Source organism: Dromaius novaehollandiae, chromosome 18 (assembly GCF_036370855.1).
Source record: "Dromaius novaehollandiae isolate bDroNov1 chromosome 18, bDroNov1.hap1, whole genome shotgun sequence".
Lineage (NCBI taxonomy): Eukaryota > Metazoa > Chordata > Aves > Casuariiformes > Dromaiidae > Dromaius > Dromaius novaehollandiae.
The window spans coordinates 4,378,472-4,405,543 of record NC_088115.1 but is presented as its reverse complement, the minus strand read 5'-3'; the positions used below and the strand labels follow the sequence as shown (position 1 = coordinate 4,405,543).

General features: G+C 46.5%; 2 protein-coding genes across 2 annotated transcripts; both read left to right on the top strand.

Moving 5' to 3' along the window:
* Nucleotides 1–401: 401 nt before the first annotated feature.
* Nucleotides 402–7,083, top strand: LOC112995565 (cytochrome P450 2C5-like). Its single transcript, XM_026120608.2, has 9 exons — nt 402–873; nt 1,892–2,054; nt 2,445–2,594; nt 3,481–3,641; nt 4,100–4,276; nt 4,544–4,685; nt 5,169–5,356; nt 6,111–6,252; nt 6,492–7,083. The coding sequence occupies exons 1-9, from the start codon at nt 697–699 to the stop codon at nt 6,683–6,685; spliced, it is 1,494 nt and encodes a 497-aa protein (XP_025976393.2). The 5' UTR covers nt 402–696; the 3' UTR covers nt 6,686–7,083.
* Nucleotides 7,084–11,411: 4,328 nt separating this feature from the next.
* Nucleotides 11,412–26,566, top strand: FBXW10B (F-box and WD repeat domain containing 10B). The gene is made up of 14 exons (XM_026120610.2): nt 11,412–12,841; nt 14,436–14,606; nt 15,755–15,964; nt 16,065–16,192; nt 17,228–17,350; nt 17,917–18,029; nt 18,515–18,718; nt 19,471–19,592; nt 20,132–20,280; nt 21,079–21,221; nt 21,992–22,150; nt 22,708–22,982; nt 23,979–24,164; nt 25,377–26,566. Exons 1-14 carry the CDS (start codon nt 12,349–12,351, stop codon nt 26,249–26,251), a joined length of 3,351 nt encoding a protein of 1,116 aa, XP_025976395.2. The 5' UTR covers nt 11,412–12,348; the 3' UTR covers nt 26,252–26,566.
* The last annotated feature ends 506 nt before the right edge of the window (nt 26,567–27,072 follow it).

The window sequence follows — 27,072 nt, the reverse complement described above, 5'->3', positions numbered from 1 at the left end:
AAGCGGAAACTCCAAATCCATCAGCAAAACTGTGCTTTCCCCCAGAACCGGCCTACTTTCCGTCAGAAACTATTAAATGGAAAATTCTCAACTAACCTGAAACTAACAGGTAGATGAACAGTCGCCGCGGGCCCCACTGCTGGGGCTCCCCTCTGCCAAGCCGGGGGCAGCCTTTCCTCTTAGGAAATGCCTCCCTCCTCGGTCACTGCACTAGCAAGGAGGAAGGCAGTGACGAGAAGGGCAATAACCCGGCAATGACATAAAGGTTGTGCTGGGATGACAGCAACTTCTTGCATTGCAGGTCACCGAAAGGGAGCACTGAATAACAAGGGATTCGGCAGAGTGGGCCGGGGAAAGCTTTTATCTCCTCGGCTGAGTCAGTGCCGGGTTTTGCAATGCAGAAGTCCAGCGCTGGAGCTCTTTCAGGTCCGTGTTACAACACGGCAGGCCTGAGGTTTGCGCTGAGCCAGGAGTCAGCGTTTCTGTGTCACTGACCGCCCAGTGACTGGCCAAGGGGCGCGTGCAGGAGACTTAACCTCCGCAGCCGGGACCGGTGGGAAGGGCTGTGCTATATAGAGCGCGAGGGAAAGCAGAGACGAGCAGAGCTTGCCTCCCCACTGCTCACTGCTCAGTCCTGCTTTTTCTGTGGTGTGAGGAGCGATCCCTCTGGCTCCTGCTCCACAGTCACAGCCGAGGATGGATGCTGGAACAGCCGGGATTGTCGTTACTCTTTTCTTCCTCTCTATCTTGTGTTTCCTGGTCTGGAAAAACGACAGGAAGAGAAGCCAGCTCCCTCCAGGACCAACCCCATGGCCCATCCTGGGCAACTTATGGCAAAAAGATGTCCTGCCCCTTTACAAGTCCCATGAGAAGGTAAGAGATCAGCTCACAGCATCGCATCAACTCCCTGCCCCTGGCAGGGCAGTGGGAAAGAGAGCAGTAATATCCTACATCAAAATAAAGGGGGAATTATACAGGTCACTCTTTGTCCTTCTCTCTTTTTTCTCTCTCTTTCCCTCCCTCTTTTCTTCCTCTGTCAAAAAATCCTAAATCCCTGCTACTTGGTGCATAATCAATACTGTCATTTAAGTCTTTCTCGTGCTTTAATAGGACCCATGGAAGTGATACTGATCCCTTTCTAGCTGAGCAGAGTGTTTAATCATCTGCAGCCCTCCAGAGTCACTTCCCAGTAAGATCAGATGAGCTTTAAAATCCACAAAGTATCAGCAAGAACATAACCTCCCCCAGGGCACAGCTAGGGGTGGTGGGAGCGAGGAGAGAACATGCCGGCAGCCTCAAGAGACGCACTGCCCCATGGCTGCAACATCTCTGCGCTGCCCACGTGTTCGCCAGCATCGCAACCTCTAGACAAAATTAAAAATTAAATTAATCATTGAGGTGATGCTGTAAAAGCCTCGGGTCTCGGCTGTTCTGACACAAGGGTTTCCTGAGAGTTTCAGAAGAGCCCTGCTAGAGGCTGTGTCTCCCCAGGCATCGTAGCTCACGCTGGCTGGAGGTGGCTTTGGGAGGAGGGTTCCCAGGCGCAGTGCTCCAGGATACCCTTCCCGCTCCGAATTGCTGCAAAGAAAATCATCAGCTGCTGTCCTGATGTGGGGTGTGATCAGATCGCCATGCACCAACCAAGCCTAGAGCATGGGGCTCTTCGCAGTGAAATCAGCTCTACATGAGGACCATGAGGACACATTGCAGCTGAGCACCGAGAGCCTGTCTCTCTTGACTCTGTTTCTCCTGGTGGTCAAATTCTGCTCTGCTCTTGGAAGCCAAACTCCCAACCTTTCTTCTCAGCTTTGTGGCCTGGAGGCATTCAAGGAGCATAGGGTAACATTTCAGCACCTAATTCATTGCACTTTTTCCATTATTATTCCTCCAGCTCAGGGAGAAGTACGGCCCCGTGTTCACCGTCTGGCTGGGACTGAAGCCAGCTGTGGTGCTCTGTGGATACGAGGTGGTGAAAGATGCTCTGCTTGGTCATGCTGAGCAGTTTGGAGGGAGACCTGAAATACCCCTTCAGGTCCGGGTATCAAAAGATTACGGTAGGTGCTTGGGTTTCTTCTTTATTATTCTTTGGATGAGCACAAAGTACCTGATTGCAGCTGGCCAGTGAATGATCCCATGTATAGTGAGGGACTCGGTGCCCAAGATTTCCAACACACATTTCCTATTCTGCAAGTCCCTCGATCTATTACATCTCTTATCTGAGGACATTAATTTTTATTAGATAACTCCTATGAATGCAGACTTCCAGCTTTGTTCTTAGTTTCTTCTGGGATTCTCATCCTGTCAAGGATGCTGTGCACACACCAGGGTCGTCCCCTGGCTTAGTGCCCTATTGCTCCTCAGCTGGTTTTAGCGCAGGAGTCCTCTGTCCTCACGGAGGAGCTGCGTGTGTTGGCAGACGAGTGGTTTCCATCGCTTCCTCTCAGGTTTTGTCTCCACCAACGAGAAGAAATGGCGGGAGCTGCGGAGGTTCACGCTCAGCACCCTGCGGGACTTCGGGATGGGGAAGAACACCATGTCGCAGCGTGTGCAGCAGGAGGCCCAGCACCTTGTGGAGCTGCTGGCGACCTTCAAAGGTGATGTGGGTCCTGCCCTCCCTGGCTGTTGGGGCAGACGGAGAACACACGACAGCCTCGTGGGACAAGTCTGGTCGCCAGAGCTATTTGCAACTGCTGATGTGAATGATCCTTGTTGAGAGAGGGCTCAGACTGCCCTACCCTACCCAGAGAGGGCAGTGGGGACGTCAGCACAGTCATGGTTGTGAAAGCCAGGGTGGGAACTTTCCTCCATGAACCAGTGCACATGGTGGGTGGCCTCCAAGGAATATTTCATGCCCAAAGAACAGAAATAGGAAACTGAACTTCCTAGCATTGAGGATGCAAGAACAACACACTGCGCAGGATATGCAGAGGGTTCCCAGAGTAGTGTGCTTCTCTCGGACAAAAATGAGCTTCTGCCAGGGCAACCACCTCTTCTGTTGCTTCCTTATTTTAAAATAAGACAGCAGTGATGCCCCCAAGGCCTCCTTAAGGAGACATTGCTTAGGGCAGAGGCAGAAGAGGCAGAGGACTTGGCACGGTCATGACTCTGCTGTCTTCAAAGAGCACCATGAAACGTCAGCGGGCTGCGCAAAGGAGGGGTCGGGCTGCTGCACAGAGGTCCTCCCGCAGGCCCTCCGGATCCCAGCGGGACGCCAGCAAGGTGCCCAAAGCACCGGGAGATCCCTCTGCTTTCCTCAGGCCCAAATACTGAGGAGGGATTTAGGAGCAGGGAGCAGGAGCAGGTGTCTATAGCTCAGATGGGCTCTTTGCTTCATCTGTTAGATCTGACGGGTTCAGATGGGGCTCAGAGCTAAGAGAAAGGACAGTTACTTGAAGAGGAAGGAAGGACATTTTCTGAGTGTGATGCAAATAAATAACTTCTGACTTTTCAATGCCTTTTTTGCTTCTTTTGTCACTGCAGGTGAGGCCTTTGAGCCAATGATAAGTTTCAGACATGCAGTTGCTAATGTGATTTGCTCCGTTGTCTTCGGGAGCGGCTACAGCTACAGCGATACAGCCTTTCTGGAGCTATTGGAGATGATCGGGAATTATGTCAGCTTTTTCCTCTCCCCCATTGCCATGGTATGTGCCCTTGCTGTGCTCAGCGCCCTTGTTTCTGACACACTCAGGCAGTCTAGAGACACTCCTTGGCTTTGGACTAGATGTTTGGCTTTGCCTATGACAGCATTTCTTTGCCAGTGACATTGATGGGAATTAAGCATATGGCTACATTAGATATATGCTTCAATTCTGTCCCACATCAGATGGAGGAAAATGTTTTTTGTGGCCCTGATCCAACAGCTGGACAGCTTCTTCCAGGCAGCCCTCGGGCAGTGTCCCAAAAATGTCCACGATGTACATTTTTAAAGTTGTCCTTGGATATATGTCTCGATGCACCACACTGTATATTCCTGGGGGCTGTCGCACTGGGTGCCAGTGCTTGAAACCAGACATAAGAAAAGAGTGTGAAGAACAGCCCCTGTCTTTGAGGGAAGCTCTGTCCAGGCACCTGAACCCTCCCGTACCTCTCCTGCCCACAGGTGTACAACACCTTTCCCAACATCATGCACCACTTCCCTGGGCCACACCATAAAGCCTTGGCCGAATGTGAGAAGCTGAAGGACTACATCCAAGAAAGAGTCGAACTTCATAAGCAGACCCTGGACCCCAGCTCTCCCCGGGACTACATCGACTGTTTCCTTATAAAAGCGGAGAAGGTAGAGGTGGTGCAAAGGGTTTTCTCTTCTGCTCTGAAATCAGTCTCAATTCCCAGAGGTGTTTAGTAAGGCTTAACCTCTAGCCACATACCTCGGGGTGAGCCTCACAAGGAATGTGCTGAGGGACTCCAGTGCAAACCGAGAAAAGGCAGCGCTCCCTTGGCTGCCCTGAAATTTGCCCTGGGGGCAAGGGCTGCCCTCGAGAACTGGCTGCAGCCTAAGGATAATCACACAGCTTGTATTGAATTTCCTCCCTATCACTTACAGGAGAAGAGCAGCCTGGAGAACATGTACAGCAATGAAGATCTGGTCATGTCAGTATTCAATCTCTTTGGTGCTGGGACAATAACCACTGGCAATGCCCTGGTCTTCTTCCTCTTGGTGCTGACTAAATTCCCCCATATTCAAGGTAAGGGCACCAAAATGCAACTGTTTCCTTTGCCTCAGTAAATCACGATGCAGCAATGGAGCGGACTTGAGAGTCCCGGAGGCTCCTATTTGGGGAGGTTTTGCTGTGATATCAAAATCAGCCTGTGTGGATTGCTCAAGAGTGAGATCCATTAAACAAAAATACAGATGGGCCAGGTCACTCCACACATCTCCCACTGCCCACTAGGCATTCCTCCTCTTCTCCCCCTTACCCTGCCTATGCGGGGGGCCCTGGATGGGCACATGATAGATGCTCTTGGCAAAGCCTTGAACACCTGCATGATCTGGGGAGCTATGCGAGAAGACACCCTGGTTTTGGTCTCTATAAGGGGTTACACTAGGTTTCTCACTCTCTGCTAGGTCATCCTTTGACTCTAGAATAGGTGTACATAGAGGCCAGTGAGAAATCACTAGAGGCCCTTGCATAGAAAGCACTGCAGCCCTGAATCTGAGTTTTTCCCAGTCAAGGTCCAGGAGGAGATCGACACAGTGGTGGGCGCAGACCGTGCTCCCAGCACAGAGGACAAGCTGAAGATGCCATACACCAACGCTGTGATCCATGAGCTGCAGCGCTTCCAGAAGTCCCGCATTGAGAACTTCCCTCGGATGACGACGCAGGACGTCAAGTTCAGGGGCCACACCATCCCCAAGGTGGCCTTCTGGTGCTGGGCTCTCTGGCACTTCTGGGGGGAGGAGTGGCAGAAAAACCTTGAAAGAGATTTGCATTGACCCCTGGACTGTTTGCTCACTTGTTAAGGCACCAGTGTTTTCCAGTCCTCAGTGAGGTGAGGTGGTGGTAACCCTTTTGCGGAGGACAAGAGGGCAGTGAATGCCACAGCTAATCCTACCCGCACATCCCTGCTGCTTGTCTGTCCCAGCACTCCACCTCTTTCCTCCCTTCAGTGCACACCACCGCCACCGAGATAACCAGTGTTGCCTGTGCTGGAGCTGCTGCTGAGTGAGCTCCCCTTGGGTGCATGGCCAAGCCCAGCCCTCACCCCCATTGCAGATTTGGGCAGCACTCCTGCTCTGGGTTTTGATTGCAGGCATTTTTTGCTATGCCCACCCCAAAGGACCACTTCCTTCCTTTGGACTTTGTGCAAGAAGAAGGTTTTAAAAATAAACCAGTAGGAGTAACTCAAGGGATGGTTTCTCAGTTTCGGAACGAAACCCTAGGTGCACAGAGAGATGGCCAGGACTGTGGGCAAGAGCTGAGCCCCAACATTAGTCTTCAGTGCCTGGAAGGTTCGAGGCACAGAGCCATCACCAGGAGCTGCCTCCCGAAGGGCACCGGCACTCCCCTGCCCCACAGGCTGCTCCTCAGCGGGTAATTCTGCTTAGCAAAGCCATGTGCTATGATACTCATGTTCCTTCTTGTTTTCCCTGTCTTGTCCCTCTACTGCAGGACACAGCTGTTATTCCAATATTTTCTTCAGTGCATACGGATCCAGTCCAGTGGGAGAACCCCCAAAAATTTGACCCAGGACACTTCTTGGATGAGAAAGGCGAATTCAGGAAGCGGGAAGCCTTCATGGCTTTCTCTGCAGGTAACTGCTTAGCCCTGCACACGGACTTTCCTGGGATACTGCCTGCCCGCTACTGCGCAATGACTGCACTGGTGGGTCCGAATCCGTCTGAGGGAAAGTCGGTTGGCAGCAAAGTTACTGCTTTAGTTTGGGCTCTTCACTCTCCTCTGTCCCTCTATATACATGCACTTTTCCCCCAAATGTAGTGATTCCTACAAGGTCTGGATTAAGCCATCTCTTTTTCTTACTGTGCTTCCCAGGAAAGCGGATGTGCCCAGGAGAGGCGCTGGCCCGGATTGAGCTCTTCCTCTTCCTCACTACACTGCTGCAAAACTTCACCTTCAAGCTTGCCATCGAGTATGAGGAGACGGATATATTCACCCTATGGCTGGAGATAGAGAGACGGGCGATACCGGGCAAATTCCTTGCCATACGACGCCGGACATGTTCTTGAGCAGCAAGCAAACGGCAGAAGGAAGTGGTGTCCCCATGCCTCCACGTGCATTCAGTTGTTCAGAAACCAGAGAGCAGTGTAAATAGGAGCTGTACAGAAGCCGAGATGCTAAAAAAGGAGGGTTGTTTGGGGCTTAGGGTTCCAGACTTCCACTCGGAGAATAGATGCTCAGCTCTGCCACCAAGTCCATGGTTGTCCTTGCTCCTAATCTTAATCCTCCCATATCCCAGTAACACGGGGAAGATGGCACTGGTTTTCCTCTCCTGTAGCTACTGGCTCTGGTTAAACCTTAAGCTCCTCGCGGCAGGGCTGTCTCCATCTGTAACTCCCTGTGCGTGGTGGTACCTCATTTCAGAGATTGTGAGTGCTTCTGTAATAAAAATAACCATCACTACTCGATGCGAACAAAGATGTTCTGTTTGCTGTTTTACATCAAGAGAGAGGCGACGTATCCCTTCCACCACCTGTGACTTCCCCAAGGCCACAGCAAGGGGGATGAGGGGCTTTCTATAAGGCAAAGAAACATCCACAGTGTCTCTTGATGTAAAGGCAGCTGTGCTAAGGCTTCTCTGTCCCTTCAGAGGTGGTGTGTGAGCAGGCCATGGCAACCAACATAACAAGCAGGAGACACCAAACGCCTCTGCTTCTTTTCTTTGACCAAACTCAAGCCTGGATTCCCCTCACTTGGTACCACCGGCTTTACAGCCTGCCTGCGACACCACGAGTCACGCTTCCTCTGCTCCTCACATCCCATCACACTGTGACGATGCCCTTGTGAACCACAGTATCGGCCCTCGTAATGTGAATGATGATGTGGGTGGGGAGATGCGTTGTCAGATGCGAGTGCCGTGATTGGGAAGCTAGAGGAGCTCTGCCACCAAAGTCACTCCTCCTTCCTTCTCAGGGTGGTCGACGCCTTTCGTACTTGCACTGTTTAGATCAACTGCTAAAATAAAAAGGGATTTACTTGGAAGCCACCAGGCATGCTCCAGAGTTTATTCCAAAACTTTGGTCCTTTAAAGAAAAGGCCTTTACATTAAATAACGGTGCAAAGGGAAAAAATGACTCAGACACAGGCACACCACGTCCAAGCCTCAGCAATGTCCTGGGCTCTTCCTTCCACCGATGGGTGACTGCTGGTTTCTCTGGGCTCACAGGCCAGGGCACTGCATAGTCAGGCTCCTCAGCCGGGTTTGTTTCATGGCTGTGCCACGGATTCCCTGGCTGGCTTTCAAAAATGAGTAGTTTTCCTGTTGCATCTAACTCTTCCCACTGCAAACCTCCCCAGACACGGGACTTTGGCTCTGTCTGTTCCAGGGATTCTACTGTTTTTAGTTTTCTTCTGTGTCCTGTGGCAGACTAAGCCAGGAAAACATTCAGCTTGTTTTATCTGGTTTTCCTCTGTGACTTCTGTGATCTTCAAATAAACCTTATTTATCTCAGGAATTTACTGCTTGCTTCAACACTTTAACCCTCAGATCTGTGGTTGTGGAGTGGCCTCCCCACGTGGGCACCTGCAACCTAGCAGCAGCTGAGTGGTTTCAGCTGGGGAAGGAGCCCAGTTGCCATTAAAAGGGGTGAGTTACAATGCAGAAGAGCTGCAGTTCAGGAGGAGTATAGAAGGCCAGAGCAGATAAAAACTGGCCAGCTACCAAAGCTGCTGCTCTGCTGTGGCCTTTATTTCTGTGCTGTCTTTGATGTTGCTCCAGCAAACATGCTCCGGTGCCAGTTCTGCTCTATGGTGCACAGGTGCAACCTGTAAAATAACTCCAGTGGGTTATTCTCTTCCAGAGAAGACCCTGCCTGGTGCTCCAGCCCTCCTGCTTCCTCCAGGCAGAGGGGTTAAGCGTGTTGCTGAGGGTGTTGTCCCTGCAGCAGGTGGTGAGGCTCGGGGACCCTGCTGAGGCTGGGGCAGGGAGGCAGTGGGGCTGCATGGTGACCTCGGGGCTGGTTTTGGTGGGCTCTGCCTCACTGGGCTGCTCAAACCTCCCTGTCTGGTGGCCTCCAGCAGGCAACTTCTCCTGGGCAGATGTGGTGGCTGCTCCTGGAGCCTTCCTGAGGCTGGTGGGATTGGCGCAGGGTGCTGCTCGGCAGCACTGGGGACTCATTCTACCCCAGCAAGCGCTTTCTTGGGGTGGGAGGTGCTGCCCTCTTTGCTCTGAGTATTTGTGGTGCCCTCCCATAAGGAGTGGGGGCCCAGCTGGGAGCTGTGGCTGCTGTTGGCATGCTAGGGAGGAAAACTGCTCCCCAGCAGGCTTTTGTGGACTACTGCCTAAGTGGGGAGAGGGGGCTTTGGACTTGTTGGCTGTGATGGCATGTGCAAAGCAAAAGAAAAAGCTCTCCAGCTGCATGCAGCTTGTCTCCCACAGTGCTGTTGTGCAGGTGTGCTGCCTCTAACACACTCCTGTGTGTGTGAGAGACACTCAGAGGTGTTTCTGTGCACTTGCTTTCAGGCCTAGACACTGAAGCCAGGAGGTGGAGGTCTTCAGACTGCTCCGAGGCTTTCTAAGGGTGCTGCAGCCCAGTGATGCCCAGCAGCGCATTAACTGCTGTTGCTCACTGTTTGCTTATGACTGGGAGGAATGACAGCCCTTGTGGGCTGTCAGTGCTGGCACATGCTGTGGTTTCTCCCCCCCACTTCATACACCACCCCTTCCAGTTTAAAAACCTTCCATGTCAGGGCTTGGTCCCTAGCCCGCATTAGATCCACGCTCCTGCTGAGCTAAATCCTGTTTCTAGTTGATTTAAGATGCTGCTTTGCCTTTCCCCTTGGCCGTATGCCCCCCCATGAGGAGGGAGAAGGCTGATGCCAACTGTGGCACCACTTGCTGTGACTCTGTTCTAGTGGGAAAAGTGCCCAAGCCAATATAAACATATGCTGCTGTTGTAACTGGAGGACCGAGAGCTAAGATCTCTTCTTAGTGACCTGGAAGAGCTGGAGAGCTACCAAAAGAGAGAGTTTCCCCAAGATGGGTAGCATGGCAAACTTGGATTTGCCTGGGATGTTTCTGGTCCTCACAAGCCCAAGAAGCAGCCTGCAACTTCCCAGAGGACTGTCCCCTTCTTGGGGTTTATCCCCTATACAGCAGGTTTTTAAATGCTCCAAGGAGACTTTATAGTGCTTGTGAAGGACATGTCATGGAGGCAAAGATTGTTTCCTAGATGCAACCTAGAAGAGCATTTTCAGTGCATAGGGAGTAGAATGGGTCACTGCAGGAGGGACTGTGATCTCTGCAGCCTGGCATGTCAAGCTTTGATTTAATTAGATAAGCAAGAATGTAGAGACACCCCCAGCTATGTCTGGTACCGGTGCAAAGGGATGGTGGTGTTATAACTGGCTAATTATGTCTGCTTTGTTCCAGGAAAACAACCCTCTATAGGGTAAGAATTGCTGAGGATGGAGCTCTTCTCTTCTGTGCTTGCTCTCCCAAAATTGCTGATTAGAAGTCCCAGGTGGGGAATGTGACTGTTGTGATGTAGTGGCACGGGGCAGCTGCTTGGGGGCCTGAGCCAGCAATGCTTCGTGCAGCAAGCTTGGTCTGCATGCACAAAACTCTGAACCGCTGCACCTGCCCTGCTCAGATCTCTGCAAGAGAGACTGCTGTGCCAAGAGCATCTTATTCCCACCCCAGCACTGTCTGTTCTACCTCTAACTGGCAATAAATGAAAGAGCCAAACGGGCACAGCAGGAACCCCAAACTTGTGTTTACTGGCATGCAGAAAGCAAGACCCAGGTATGTGACCCACTAATGCGTTTGGGTCTTTGTGGGTAACCAGAGAGTCCCTGGGGAGGGATGAACTCCTTGCTGCCTGCCTGGTCTGCGCTCTCCTGCTTTCCCACTTGGGCTCATCTGCAAGAGAAACTGGCTTTGCCTCTTCAGAGGACAGCATTTGTATGACTTCATTAGTCCTCCTACTTCTCCCAAACAGATGAGCCAGCTTGGTTTTCTCTTATTCTATGTGTATTTTAACTCATTAAGTCATTAAATGAGGCCTTCTGCCAACCAGGGGTAGGCTGGGAGTCTGGAGTAAGACTGGAAATGTATTTGTTCTTGATCAACAAAAGCTGATTGCAAAGTACTTGAGGACTTTGCACAGTCTGTTCTCAAATACTCCCTGGATCAACACTGTTCACTTCATTTGTCTCTAGGGTTCCACACATAAAAACAAAAATCTTAGTGTCCAAAGGCCGATTGTACTCCCACTTTCCAGACACTCTTTACATCTGTTTACTTTCCTTTCCAGTTACCTTCTGTTCCAGGGCCCCTGCACCACCTGGCTGCCAGGGTGCTCAGCTGCCTCCTCTTCCTCCCTGACCTTTTCGTCTCATGGCTGGTGGTCTCGGACGGCTGGGGCTGGGCACCTCCCTCCCCCTGTTTTAAGAATTGGCGAACAGCCATAATAACCATCCTTCTAAAATGAAACATTAAGAACATGAACAGGCTATAGACAGTCCAAATTCAGTATCTGGTACTTTAAGATTTGCCTTGTTCTCCTGGGCGCAACTCCTAGTAAAAAATTGAAATGCTTATCGAGAGACACCGCTTTTCTGGGCAGAAATGCAGCTGGAACGGTAAAACTCTGCCGTGCACCTTGCTGCTGGTGCGGCTCTGGTGCTGGCTGTGGCGATATTAGAGGCAATACGGCGGGCGCAGCGGGAGGGAGGGAGGAGGTTTACGGTAGCGGGTGTCTCCTAGGAGCCGCGGACGCCGGGGGGCGGGGCGGGCTGGGCTGGGCTGGGCTGGGCGCGGCGCTCCGTCCCGCTGGGGCTCGGCTCCATCCCGCACGGCGCAGGGGCCTCCGATCCTGCGGGTCTCCATCCCTGCTGGCTTCCATCGCGCCCCGGGCTGAAGCCTCCCAGCCTGTGGATCTCCAGCCCCACGGGCCTCTATGCCCCGCTGGCCTGGAGTCTCTGAACCTGCAGCCTTCCAAACCTGCGTGCCTCCATCCCGAGCTGGGCTGAGCCTCTGAGCCTGCGTGCCTCCATCCCGAGCTGGGCTGAGCCTCTGAGCCTGCGTGCCTCCATCCCGAGCTGGGCTGAGCCTCTGAGCCTGCGTGCCTCCATCCCGAGCTGGGCTGAGCCTGCGTGCCTCCATCCCGAGCTGGGCTGAGCCTGCGTGCCTCCATCCCGAGCTGGGCTGAGCCTGCGTGCCTCCATCCCGAGCTGGGCTGAGCCTGCGTGCCTCCATCCCGAGCTGGGCTGAGCCTGCGTGCCTCCATCCCGAGCTGGGCTGAGCCTGCGTGCCTCCATCCCGAGCTGGGCTGAGCCTGCGTGCCTCCATCCCGAGCTGGGCTGAGCCTCTGAGCCTGCGTGCCTCCATCCCGAGCTGGGCTGAGCCTCTGAGCCTGCGTGCCTCCATCCTGGTGTGCCTCCATCCTACACTGGCTGAGCCCCTGAACCCTTGAGCCTTCCTCCTTGTGGGTCTCCATCCCATGCTGGGCTGAGGCTTCCGAACCTGCGGGTCTCCATCCTTGTGAGCCTCCATCCTACACTGGACTGAGGCCTCCGAACCTACAGGCTTCTGTCCCCGTGCACCCCCATCCCTGTGCGGGGCTGTGCAGGAGGCAAGCAGGTGGCTGGCCGGAGGCTCCTGGCTCCCAGGCTCTCCAGTTCAAGCTGCTGTCCCTGAGCTGTACTTGTCCCTGGGAGGGCAGCTGGAGTGATGGAGAGGCAGGAGTACAGCCTGTGCTCTGCCCCTAGTCTGCGATGTGGGAAGGAAACAGACCTAGTGCCTGTGTGCGAAACCTGTGAGACCTGCGTCTTGGCCTGGAGGATCTTTTCCACCAAGGAGTGGTTCCTGCGAGCTGGCGCGCTCACCCAGAGGAAGTTCCTGCTGGGCATCATCAAGCGTTTTGACAGTTTCAGTTTACTCAGCTACATCGAGAGACTTCTGAGAGTGACCCAGGAGAAGGATTTCACGTACGTGCGCTCCCAAATCGGCTGCAGCCTCAGAGATCGGAACATCTCCAGTTTCGATGGTGCTTTGGATCCACGAAGGCTAGAGCAGGAGATGCAGGACACGTGGTGTTGGTTTGCAAAAAGCAGCTATTGGACTAAAGCAAACTACACTCTGCTCTTACTGAAACTCTGCGATGCCAAGTTACTGTTTGCGGCAGCTGACCTGGTGCGAGAGCAAAGTATCCTTGCGAGAACAGGTAAGCAGGACGCCGATGGGAGAGGCGAGCTCCCCCCTGCCAGCTGGGCACCAATGTTCATCGGTGTCAAAATGAAATCATAGGGCCAGATCTAGACTCTCTAATTCTTTGTAGTGTCAAAAGCCACAGAGATTTGGGGCGCTAGACTGTCATCTGATGCAAATCAGCATAGCTCCAGTGTATGAGAGCCGATGACCTAGCCGATGTGGCAGGATTAATGGATCAATTACTAACTAGACACTCAAGATCACAAAACTTAGCCTAAAGCTCTTCTCCTTCTATCTATTAGCTTTGGTTATACATAGGATCCATGGGACAAATGTTTTTGTCTGAGCTAGGTAAAAGAATGGAAATACTATGATGTAAGATAGATTTTTTAACTGATTTTTTTTATTTACTTCTTATCAGGCAAAAAACTGGACAAAAAAACTTGTTTTCAGAGCAATCAGGTTTGTGTCCTCCTTCAACAGCTGAAGATGTGGCCCAGGGAACTTTCATTTTGATCTAGGAGAGACTCCCACAGAAAACTTGCAGTAATAAATTGCATTGAGTTTACTGTTTGGTGGCTCTGATGCTGTGACAGTTTACCCTTTAGCTTCTTTTCACATTATCAGTGTAGGAAAGAAAGATACTGCTCTGTTAGGGGAACTGTGCTGGATTCCCCTGAACTGCACAGATCCTCTCTATCACTTTCAGCTGAGACCTTACAAGCTGGCTGAATTTAAGGCAAGGTGAAGGCAACTGTTTGTGAGCTAGGCAAAGAGGACCTATCCCTAGAGTACAAGTGCTATGCTCCAGGGATGGTGCTGGAGATGAATGTAACATTGCCCAGCCGTAGGGGCTGGTTCCTTCTTGTCATCTGCAGCAGTCAGGCAGCTCCCACTGTTGCTGCTCTGGCTGTTCCCCTCTTAAGCAGATGTTTTATTGTATGTGGCAAAATTCTCCATGCAGGCAGCACAAAGGGTAACTGCTGAAAGCAGCAGTTCAGCCAACATTAACTATTAGTTGTAGCTTTATTTGGCTCACACTATTAACCTTCTGGTTAATGCTGCAAATCCTGTGTCACTTCGACCTCTGATCTTTCCAGCTGTAGGAAGTAAGTGGGCAAAGCAAGAGGGAGAGGACACAAGCTGTGGAGGAAACGGGCATTCATGGCAGCAGGAAATAGAGCCAGATGGGACTCAGGCCCGGCAGCTTTACTCTGACCCAACTATGCTCCGAGGACCAACTCTTTCTTACAGTGACAGCCTGTATGCAGGCATCAGCGTGCATAGTAACTGCCTAAAAGGGGTGATCATCAGAAAGGAGTATAGCCTACAACAATGTATAGTTGACAACAATGTAATGAAAAAACTTCCTAACATGAATTCTCCTGGGCAACAGATCTCAGAAGGAATGGTTGTCAATTGAATTCTTTAAGTAATGAAAACCATACCAAAGAAAACCCTGAAGGGAATAGTTCTGCATAGGTAGAAGTGATGGAATAAGTAATATAGCATAATATACTTCCTATTCTAACTTCTGCAATCCCCTAATTCAACTCTAAGATGCCTATTGTGAATGTAAAGTTTGACTCTTTGCTTAATTCTTCCAGATAAAGAAGACACAGATGAATCATCTCCTAAACCTCTAAACACTGTCAAAGATGACAGTCATCCTCAACCCAGCTGCCGGATTCATTTTGCTGTACAATCTTTTAGCACTTCATCTGCAGCCCTGGCAAGTAGAGTCTCGTCTGCAAAAATCAGCCAGTTTGGTAATACAGGTACCACTACCTGAGTATTTAATATTGCAGAAAATCTATGGCATTTCTAAGGAACTGGAACGTTAACAATTGGCACTGCCTAGCAACAATTGTTTTCTGGGCTCATTTTGCAAAAAAGCAGAGCATGTCCTGTCAATACTTAGCTGGAAAGTTGAAGGAAGTCTGGTACAAGGGGAGATTATGTCATTCAACAGGTGTTTCTTTGCTCTGAGTGAGTTCCCAAATTTGTTGAGGTGCTGGAAGCACAATCTTATAGCTGAGATGAAAAATATAGTATATCCCTTTTGCTTATTGAGTATGGCAAGGTGTTGTTCTGTAAGGCTGAAGGTGTTCCACCAGCACAATCTGAACTCCATAATCTAGCATTGTGGATCGTGTTGCACCTAAAAGCAAGGACAGCCTCACACCACAGGTGGTTTCAATTTGACAAAGATGCTAGAGGTGTCTATGAACACCATAAAAAAAAAAAAAAAGAACCACTAATAATATGAGAAGGGCATGTGCTGCGTTTACCTTTCCATTACTTTGGAGGGAACAGGAGAGAGTTTTGGGTTTTTTTTCTGCAATATCATGAACAAAACTGTATTTTCATGAAAGAAAATCCAATGGATGAAGGATGAGAGGGTCTCCCACTCCTTTCAGACTAAAGTGCTCTGTTCTTGGCAGAAGGGTGTTTTGATATTTTCCCTTAAAGACTAGGACAGACGCCGCTCTTTGCTGGTGATTCCTATAGATAGAAGTGGAGGTAGAGAAAGTATCTTCTATTTTTAAGAAGCAAAATGCCACATTGCATTTCCACCATGCCCACCTAGGGTGTTCCATGGCATGTCTAATCACCCAGTTTTCTTCCACCTAGGAAGAGCCCTCAGCACCTTTCAGGGCAGTGATAGCTGGGAAGAGTTAGCATCCCCCACACTTGCACCATCAAGCCCTGTGATGGAGAGTGTGAATTGTTCCTCAAGACATGGAGTACTCTCTGTTCCCGTAGTACGAGAATGCCCACCATCTTTGGAACTGTACATTACTGAAGGGATTTTCGAAAGTCGGCTTAAAGTCAACTGACTCTTGCGTTGCATTACTAACAACTGTACCATTAATATAGGCCAAAGCTCAAGCACTTACAGCCTGCCAATTCCATTGTCTTCTAGGTGGTCAACTATCAACAGTGTTTGTCTGTCCCCAAAACAGTGAGTATGTCTTCCAGAAGTGTCCTGGTACGGTAGATAAGTCATCCGTTGTGTCCTTAGTTGCTCCAGGTGTCACTGTGGTTCCGGCATCTCTCCAGTCAGTCTCTCATGTCAACAAGTACAAGGACTTCATTCGCTGCCTGCCAACTCACCTGTCCACGTACATCCTGGGTAAAGGTCCTCTAATTTTCCAGGGATGGTTTCTCCTAAGGCTCAGACATGGCCTCTAATGTGTGTAGGGGTTAGCCACTCTGTCCTTTTAATTCCTCAGGGCTTTTGGATCGAAAATCCCTCAACACATGTGTGGCTGTGAGTAAATGTTGGGCTTTCCTGGCCAAGGAAGTGAAGAGGGAACATGTGTCACAAAAAATAATACGGGAGGAGATCCTCTGTTTGCAGGTATGAGGCCTGGGCTTCTACCATTATCACATACTTTAAAAAGAGGATTTTTTCGCTCACTGCCCAGGCCATTAGATGGAAGTGCTTTTTCCAGAGGTCACTTCTCAACTTCATCCTGTTCCTTTTTCCTCCTTTCTCATTCTGCAGAGCTAAGCTGGGTTAGATGTTCACACAGTCATAAGCAAGCACAACAGAATAGCCTTTATTGACCTTTAGAGAGTCTGCAGCTCTGAAACTGGATCATCAAGAATTTATAATGAAGTAAACAAAGCTTGGTCACAAATAAAAATACTGGACTTTCAGGACCTAGTGATAGGGTGCAAAGGTGCAGTAACTCCCTGGGGCAGCCAGAACAGTGAGCTTTATTAGCACCACATAGGAACATGAAAAAGCTGGGTTTCCTCGCAGGAAGTGAGAGCTGGTGGTTGGGATGCAGTTGAGCAGAATTTGGGGTAAATGTTTGCCCTGGTTAGTACAGACCTGCCATAGACTAAGTTAAGAGTAAAAGCAAATCCCCTAAAGCTAGGGATTATGTGCCTGAGTGCATGCTATTATTTGGGAAGAGAGCATGGAAATCTGAGCCTTCTGCTAATAAAGAAGGTTTAATGAAAGGTTCCATGCATTAAAAATGAATCTTAAACAATTCTATATTGATAAAGATTTGCTGAGAGCCTTTCACCCCTTGGTAGGTATGGGGATCCTAAATCAGCTGAGTGGTCACTAAAGATGAGATGTGCCTTGAAGTCGCCCCCATTAAAAGGTAAAAACTTTGCAGCTTATTGGAAGCTAAAGATTCCTAAGTTTGGAAAAAAAAAAAAAAAAAAGGTATTTTTTCATAAGAAGTTCAATCTTATACCAATAAAGTGGTAAATGCAACCCAGTGGTCTTAAGCAGCATCATGAGGACATGACAATTCTCCCAAAGAACAAGCCAGTGTGTGCAGCTCAGCGTTGCATTGAGATAAAGCCTATGAGCAGCATCCTTTGTGTGCTTGGGCTTTGCAGGGACAGTGCTGACTCTATTGGTTTATTCCAGGGATCATGCCCTAGGGGAGTGGTTTCCAACTACGCTAAAATAGTCAATGTGACAATTCCACGGTTAAACAAAGAGGGAGATGTCATCCAAGTGAAAGACCACAAATGGAGTAGTAAAATGAAGGTATGTTGGAAGTGGTTTGCCTTCTGTAGATCCTACATTCCAGCATTTGGGGAGGGAGGAGGACACAGTGATCTTGGAAGACTGGACTGTGAATTAGATGCAGCTTTGTTCTTCTCCTACTCCTGCTTCTGGGTTGCACCATCATGAGCAGTTCACAAGGACCAATACTTGCCCAGTCCTCCTTTGCATGGGAGGGAGTCTGCATCTCTGAATGGAAGGAACTTCTACCTTGCACTAATGCTTCCCTCCGGTCCCTTGAAAAGTCTCAAAGCTGGGGCACTGGCAAGGCTGTGCAGCATCATGAGGACATGACATTCTCCCCACAGGATAAAGGGTGCTATTATCAGGTGTTCTAGTTTTTGCCCCTGAATGATGTACAGAGAGCAATCCTTGCTTCTGTACTAATTGGGAAGTTCCTGCCCACTAGGTGTTCCCTATGGACATTTTCCACCTATTAGGCTCATCAGCACAGTGGGAATCAAGCTAATACGTACTATGGAGTAATGCTGCACTCCTCCCCCCCCCCCCCCAAGTTAATGTTTTTGTGTTTCTCTTTCTTTCTGGAGGAGGAGGAAGATAGTCTGCAGTTAGCTTATCATGGTCTGCAAACTGACACCATCCAGCTGGAAGAGAGAAATGTCTTCTGTGGCTCCTACAACATTCGTGTCCTCATGGACCAGTATGTAGACTGCCCAGCTGCTTTCTGTACTAATTCTGTAGGGCCAACGAGTGGCTTCAGAAAACCTGTCAGAAAGTCCTGACATCCCTCTGTGGGAACGGGTGGCTGGAAAAGGGTCTCTCGGCATCGGTGTTAAAGAATCCTCAGTGTATAATCCATTTTTTTGATAAGATACCAAGCTGAGTCATTTTTAGAGATGTAAGGATTAGCAATCCACAGAGGGTCACAAAAGACACAATGCTAGGAGGAATTGCCTCCCATTTTCAAACTTACTGCCCAGATACAAACTTGGGTATATAAAACTGAACCTTGCTTGTGGTGCCCTGCAAAAGATTCACATACCTAAGCATGTTGTCCATCAGCTTGCTTTATAATTCGGCATCAAGTATCATAGAAATGCTTGTCAATAACTTCTACAGCCTGACGAGACCTGTTAGATGTCATTATTTGGCCAAAGCTCACCTCAACCACTGCTTCTTATCCAGATCAGACCCAAACAGAGTAATCCACTACAGCGGTGGAAACTTGGTAGCTGTTGGCTCTGCAGACCGAAAAGTGAGGTTTATTGGTGTGCTGGAAATGAAAGAAGTGCCTCCTCTGCTCTCTGGCCATGCCGGGAGCATCAGAGCGCTGTACCTCAATGAGAAGGAAGGATTCGTTCTCAGTGCAAGCTTTGATCTCAGCATCAGGTGAGCAGCACTAGGACTCTGCCCCAGGACACCAACCCGGGGTTTAGACCTTCCACCCCAAACTTTAGGAATTGTCTTTCACATCATTTCCATTAAGATGATAAAAAAAGGAAAGTAGATAACTAAACATATCCTCCACTCACATAGGACAGCATCTCTCTAAGTTCCCTTTTTTTCCCCTAAATCTCAAGTCTGTTGATATTGTAAGATGTGTATTGTAAGATATATGTAATATCACAATATTGAAGGGTGAAAAGCGAAATAGCAGTTGTCCAGCTCTGCCATGGCAACTGTGTAACTTCCTCAGAAACAGCATTTAACAAAAAGGGAAGAAGTTTATACTGATTCAAACTGGGTCCTCCCTGCCCTTCCCCAGTCCGAAGGGGTGATTATGTGTATGTTTGAGTTCCTTGTCTAAAGTCAATAGAAGTCACCTTGAGACCAGCCAGTAAAAAAATAAGGTTATCTAAAAAGGTCTACGTTTGAAGGCTAACTTAAAGTAACTATGCCAGAGATAAAGTCTAACTACAAGTTTCCAGGCAGGTTTGGAGGTGGATGAGAAATTACGAGAAAAAATTTAATATAAAAGCTGATTTGATTGTTGCTACGTTATTCCAGTAGCACAGCTGAATGACTCCTGATTTAACCCAGTGTTCATGTGAGGACAGCTGGGCCCATTAAGTAGCAAATAATGAGTAAGGCATCAGTTTAGATATTAATACTGGATTCCCTTTTTGGTCCTTACTTTGTAGATGCTGGGATATAAACAGTGGTGCTTGTACGAAAATCTTTAATGGTCACTCGGGGACCATCACTTGCCTGGATTTACACAAAGATAAGTTTGTGTCAGGAGCCAAAGATGGGATGGTGAAAGGTGAGAGTTGAGACCAGGAGGTTCCCAGTCAAAAGCAAATGGTAACAACAAATGGGCCAGTACTTGGAGTCATGATGAATGTGACATATGAAGTGTGTGATTCTGAAAATAAGTATATAAATCAGATGGTGAATTTTAGTTTCTCATACTGTTGCTTATAGAACAGTAAGTTTTCCCCGAGTCTGACTGTGTCATTGCATAAGTTCTCATTATTTCTGCTCTTATTCAATTTTAAATGGCTTTGTGGCTTCAGCACTAGACCAAGTCTTGGGAGAGTGGTATCAATTTTCAGCTTTGCCAGAGATTTCCTTGTCATTTATTTATAAATTAAGGATTAAAATGATATGCCATTTTCTAGACCTTGCATTTAAAAATTTAGTCATATAATTAAACTCTTTAAGTCAATACCTGGCTCCAAGCTGAGCTGCAGGCACAACATGCAACTGAAATTCCAGTAATATCTTCCAATTCATGCTGTACTCAGCAGAACTTATCATTGAACATGGATATTTAATATTTCTGCCCTTTACTCCTAACAGTATGGGATTTGGAAAGCAGGAAATGCCTCAAGACGCTGAAACACAACAATACTATTTGGGTAGTTAAAATGGATGCGACCCACATTGTCAGTGGTTGTGACAAGGGACTTGTGAAAGTCTGGTATGCTGACACCGGAGCTCTGATCAAAGTAAGTTTCTTAGGTAGGTAATTCTGTGCTAAATTGTCAAAAACCTTCTATGCTAGTTTATCATGACTTTCTGTTTATGCCACAGCCTTCCAAGGAAAGAAAAAAAGTCGCTCTGCCCCCCTGCCAGCAGTCTAAACTGGCAAAAGAAACTGCAGAATTATTGGTGAGAGAACGCTGTAAAAACTGGCTTACAAACAACTGGCCAAATTCTAAACTGGAGTTTGATTTACTTTGCTCAAAGCTCCACTATTATCTATTCTTTGCAGAATCTGCTTTTGTATGAACACTGGCAAACTGGGAAGGGAGTGAGAGTGTTTGACCAATAGCTTCCAGTGTTGGAGGTGTCACATTAACCCAAAACATGAAATTTGTTGCTTTCAGAACCAGTAACAGTTTATAAACTTGAAACAGCTGGCTAGCTGCTCTGCAATTTAAAGATTGAGGCCAGAGTCACTAATTACCTTGGCAGATGTCCAGAATTTGCATTAGTCCACATCTCTGAAAGAAGAGAGACTCTTTCTACTCGAGAGGAAGAAGGTTGCAGTTCTACAATGCAATAACATATTTAACACACATAATGATTATGGAAAATGATGTTTATTCCATGATAGTAGCTAATCATCATCAGCAAGCCCAGAATGTTTTTTATTAGGGACTAATAATGTTGGGTATTGGTATATTTTAATAATATCTGATAAAGCTTCTATGAAGATGGTCTTGTGCCTGCAGTAAGCTGTCTTGCTATGTTTACATTCAGAATGCTGATACTGTGTTAAATCTATTTGTTTTACTTTGCAGGTATTAGAAGGGCACCAAGGTCCAGTTAAGTGCTTGTCTTTTGATCAGTGGCACTTAGTTACGGGAAGCACTGATGGATACGCCCTGGCATGGAGCATGTTGGGAAACCATAAGAGATGCCTAACAGCTTTCCGCCACCCAAAGTAGGAATTACATGTGTCTTTCGAGTTATCCATAAATGATCACCACAAATCTGTAAAGAAAATGTCTCCCTTACAGGAACATAAAATGTCTTAATTGCCAGTCCTAGAATTTAAAACATCCTTGCTCTGTCTTCATCTTAAAAACAATGTCAGGCAATAGGTGGTAGCAACAAGTGTTTGTCAGTTTATCAGACCTATAATAACCTAAAATGCAAATATGTAACCACTTGCTCACAAACAAGGATGCATTAAGAGTTGTGACCCTTTACAGTGCAATATTTCAAGGATCCAACCTATATTTACTAGGATATCACACTATCTGATCAAGAATAGAGAATAATGCGCACGTGAAATTTGACTGAGTTATGTGCTTTACAGCACTATCAGCTGTGTATTATGTCACTTTGTTATATTTTAATTGCATATTAAAACTGAAAATTGTAGCATCTGATTGTTTTCATTTACTTTCGTAGACAAAAAAACGAAATTTATAATGCAACAGATGGACATAACGACACTGGTGGCTCTGAAAAAGCTTTGTTCTTTTTGTTTTGTTTCTTTGGACACAGTCATCTTGGTCCTCTTCAAAAAGTGGGAGTGATTATGAAGGAGTTCACTACCAGGCCTTGTAAATATCTTGATCAGCAATTTTTTTAAACCTGTTGATGCAGACAGACCTTTACATCTCATCCAAGACAAAGGAGTTAGTTGCTCTGGTCTCTTCATGAAAGCATGATGCATGTACCAACACTTGTGTGTCTTGTTTTCAGAGGAGTTCTGTTTCTGGAGTTTCTCTATCTCAGAGTCATCAGTGGCTGTGCTGATGGAAAGATTCGTATATTTAACTACCTGAGTGGAAGCTGCCTGAAAGTGATGAGGGCGAACAGCAGAGGGGATCCCATATCCTCTTTCTGTGTTGCAGAAAATAGGTTAGTGATAACAGTTGCAATCAGTCCCTGAACTGATTAGCTAGATTACTTTGCAAATTAAGAAACTGTGCATTTTCATATTGCACTGTCCTACCATTGACCTTTACCTGTTCCATGACCTATTCTCTCTCAAAAACAATCATGGAAAATTCTTCCAGGTTCCATCACATCCCTACCTCTAGAGTAAAGGTAGTTCTCTACTTCTCCCCCCCTCCAGTTCAGGTTTAAATGGCCCTAATAATACGGTACTTCCCATCTCTTTTGGCATTATACTGGTCTAATTCAGCCCACTATCAGGAAATTTCATCTTAAAAATTAATTATGCCTTAGAGTTGGATGGAAAGAACCCTGTAGAGTTCATACAAACTACATGAATTAGAATATGCATCATCTAATTGCAGGGACTAGAAAGAAAGTAATCACTACTGCTTGTCTCTTCCTTAAACAAGCAATAGTTTCCTCACTTCTGTTCAAGTACCCAAGGTTTGTAATACACACAAGCAAATGGATCCATTAGCTAATAACTGCTTTGTTAATGATTCCCTTCCATTCTCCAGGATGGTGATCAATGCACTGAGCTGTCTGCTGATGTTCCAGTTTGAAGATGTCAAGTGGAACTGTATGTTAAAGACCGACCGAGACATGACAGGAAAGAAAAAGGAACACCACGAAGGGCCTTCAAGCAAAACACCGGTTCACTTTCAGCAAATGAAACGTGACAAAGTCAGGCAGAAGACATATCAGCTTCCTCTGGAGATGAAGGACGCTGACCAGCTAATGTTGTCTTACTTGATCTGCTGCCGGTCACCAAAAGGCTGTGCAATGTCTCAAAGTACTACATACGGTCTTTGCAGTACTCTGGCATCAATTTCTAAAATAAGTTTTGAAATAGTTTCAAGTACCCACTGCCTTCATCCTAATCAATATGCAGATTCTCCACTCTTTACAGAGCAATCTGGTAGACATACTGTGGCATCTCAAAGGTTCTGCAAAGGTTTTACAAAGGCCTAGAAATTACACCTTTTTAGAAAGAAGGTTTGGTATAAATTCAGCACATTATTCAGTTGGAAAATGACAGTGACTGTCTTGATTAATGCAGAAATCAACAGTATTATTCATATTCCTATACCTGGTGTGCACTGAAATATGTAGCTGATTCAGTGCTTGAATTATTTATCATCCCCCCCCCCCCAAAAAAAAGTTTTAAGAGCACCTGCATTCAGAATCTGCCATCATTGGGAAATGCAACTGCACATGAACTGGCACCTTTTAAACTAACATTATATCTATATCTATATATATATATATATATATATATATATATCTATATATATATATATTTAAGTCTGCAGGTATTTAATACAGTATTTATCACAAACCGCCAGCTCTACATTCAAACTGTGTTGCAGATAAAGTGATGGGCTAAGAAAGCTGTCATACTTTTAAAACCATCACGTGCCAACTTCTCTGATGTAGCTCTACTTGCTGAAAGATCCAGTTTGCAGAAGCAGGAAACAAATGGGGAATTAAATATGTTAATTTTAGTGGCAACAAATACATATAAGTTGTATGCATACACATTAATATTAATATTTTTAAATAACAGCATTTGCTATATTATCTTTGAATTGCCTATGATGGTTTTTGATAATCAAATACTTACGGATTTATTTTTAAAACCTAGACTTTCAGAAGCCATGATAAGCGGCAAAATGGTAACAGGACTTGAAATCCTATCAGTTATGACATAAAAAAGGTGGGGGTGGGGGGAAATCAATGTTTAACACCATCAAAGTTTTCAGAGATTATTCATTCTTCTCTTTTCTAGCTCTCTGCTACGAACTGATGAAATCAGCAGCTCAAAAGCACAAGAATTTGCTCAAAAGCACAAAATCTTTTAGCACTCAGGCACAGCAGCAGAAAAACCTTTTCATTCCTGGTAAACAACAGGCCCATATGACTGACTCAGAAAAGTCAACAAGAGCATATTCTGCAAGAACAGTGGCAGATACTGGTAAGAACTGTTAAAAGCCAGATACGACAGTAATTCTTAAAATGAGTGCCCCTAAGATAAATGAATTGATTAAAGAAAAAGTAATGATCTCTAGAAGAGAGGCTCATTCTGGATGAAGGGTTTGCAGTGAGTAAAACAGGTCAATATCAGTTACTCAGAAGATCATTTTAAAAATAAGTTTTTGGCAAATTGTCTCAGCCAGCCAACAGTGACATGGTAACCTGAAACTTGAAAATGAGATAGCACTGATCACAAACATGGTCTTTGGCCATATGGCATTTTTTTCCCTTAACTTATAGCCTTTCCCAGATTTTAATTTCAGCATCTGTTGGGAATTATATAGATATCTCAGAGTCTAAGAAAGACAGACTGTGAAATCAACAGAACGGCTTAGATCAGCTGAATGTCTCCAACCCCAAATTCATGGTGCTTGTAACTGAGATCCAGGGCCATACGTATTTGCAGATTAAACAGTTCTAAATTCTGGGACTGAAGAACAAGGAATAATGATTTTCATTAGTTTATTTTTCTGTGTTCCACCTTTCAGAGCTATAACCTAATGCTGTATGAAATACATTTCCACAGGGCAGAAGTTTCAGTTAATGAGTTTGGAAAAACAGAGCTGTATTGCAAAACAATGACATGCAAATGGCATGGCGTTGCAAAACAAAGTGACAAAGTGAACTGCTATGCCAAGGCCATGGTACTGAGTGTCCTACACAGTATTTGTTAAAATCTCTGTTTCTTAGTTAAGGGCATAATCACACAATCCATCTTGGTGTGTCATACATCAGATAATCACTCTGTAAATGACTTGAGACATCAAAGGAAGGTTATGAAGCATGTCTTGTGATTTCCAATTCAAATTCAGATCTGAGTAGTAATTGCTCAGTGGTTTTCAGACACTGACATCTATCAGAAAGTGACTTGTCTTTAACCCTTTTTCCAATGCACAAACCATGAGATGAGAAAGGCAGATATTAGCAGCATCAGTAGTGAGGCTAAGGCTGAACAAACTGAAATAGATATCATTGGTTTGTTTTTTCTTATACTGCCTGTTCTGTAGATAAACTTGGACTCCCCGTATGCCTGTAGATCTGGCATCCATCCCTATCCCTGCTCAGAATACTACCCTGCCAAAGATCACAAGAACTATCCTTGACTCGAACTATATTCAGACAGTGGGTTTTTTTTTTTTTTTTTTGAAAACAGATGGTGAATCTGAATATGGCTCTTCCTTCTATGTACCTGAACATGCTAACAAGACAGAAGCCACTTTACAGTATAAAAAGAAAAGGGACCCAAGCTGTCCAATGCCCCCTAACCAGATACTTTTAACTGTCAGTACACTGCAGAACAGCTACAAGTCAGCCCCAGTCAGCTCTAATATTAAGCATACTCCAACAGTCACAGAAGCATTGGAACCGCCACTGCATCAGCAAGAACACCCTGAAAAAATGCAAATATACAAAACTCCTATGCAGCACGAAAAGGATCAGACAGTCCAGCTCCAACACATGAGATCTAACAGTGATTCTCTGACCATGAAAAGAATTTCAACACCCTTTGAAACCAAAAGGCTGCAGCTCAAGCTAATAAACTCTTTGCATGGACCCACTGTGAAGTCCTCCATTCCTGCTCCCTCCATCATACGTCCCAAGTCACATTGTGGTATGCTGGAAGAAAAGAAAGCTCGCAGTGGCTATGGGAAAGTCATTCCCCTACCTGCAGCTGGGGTCCAGCTTATAGGCCACTTTACCACTTCCTCTGAACCAATCAAATCAACACCCATGATTGTACAACTGAAAACTGAAACTGTTTCCAGGAAAAAAAAGCCCTTTCTTCAATATGCTGCAGACCCTTATCGGATTAACAGTGGCTTCAGGCTTCTGACAAGAAAACAGAAGGTGGCGTATCAGGAAGCTACAACAGTTCAGTATCAGGCAAACCAGACCAAACTCATAGAAGATCAACAAAAAGAGCGCAAGAAGGCCTGGTTAAGGAAAATTAAAGGCCTTCCTATAGATTCTTTTACCAAGGAGGGGAAAATAGCTGCTCCTGAACTTGGCCTTAATACATTTATCTGAGGTAATCTGTTAGTCCAATAAACCACCAGTATCTGAGGATTCTGGGGCTCCTCAAATATATTGGGTCTCTTATGGTGTCCAACTGAGACTGTCATCTCATGATCCCTCCAGTTTATAAATAAGTATAAAAGAAATCTCTCTTATTTTTTCTAAGATGTATTATTGGTATATTTAAATATTTCTCAAGGCAGCCCATGGGGTGACTCCTCTCCTGGGATTTGATATTTTGCTGGACCTATTGTTACTATAGACACAGCATTGCTGTTTAAAGGCAAGTATTACTGAAGAAATGGTTTAACTGTATTTGAATAAAAATATTCCTATTATTATTAGGTTCTATAGGGATTTATTCAATTTTAAATTATGGAATTTTAATTGTGAATCACAGACTTACTGTAACTCCAAGTCAAAGAAATTATAACTCTCAACTTCTCTTGGGCTCTTCTTACATGCATTTTCACTAGTAGCTGGATGCTTACACCAGCTATTAAGTAGTGCTTTTATAGAGCTATTAATGCATACTTTTGAGAACATTATGTAACATATAGCATTCAGGCTCATCCCCTGTTCACACGCAAGCATGAGATCAGCAGAATTAAAGATAAAAATCCTTCCTGTTTCCTTCACTGATGGCTCATTTAAAGACTGTGTATAACATTTTAGCAATTACATGGCAGAAACAAGCAAAAGTCTTTCAGGGAGCAGTCAAACAGGTAGCCAAGAGCCCACACAGCCTCCAGCCTTGGAGGTTTTCAAGGCTCAGCTAGATAAATCTGCGCCTGACACAATCTACCATTGGCAAGAGTCCCACTCTGAGCAGG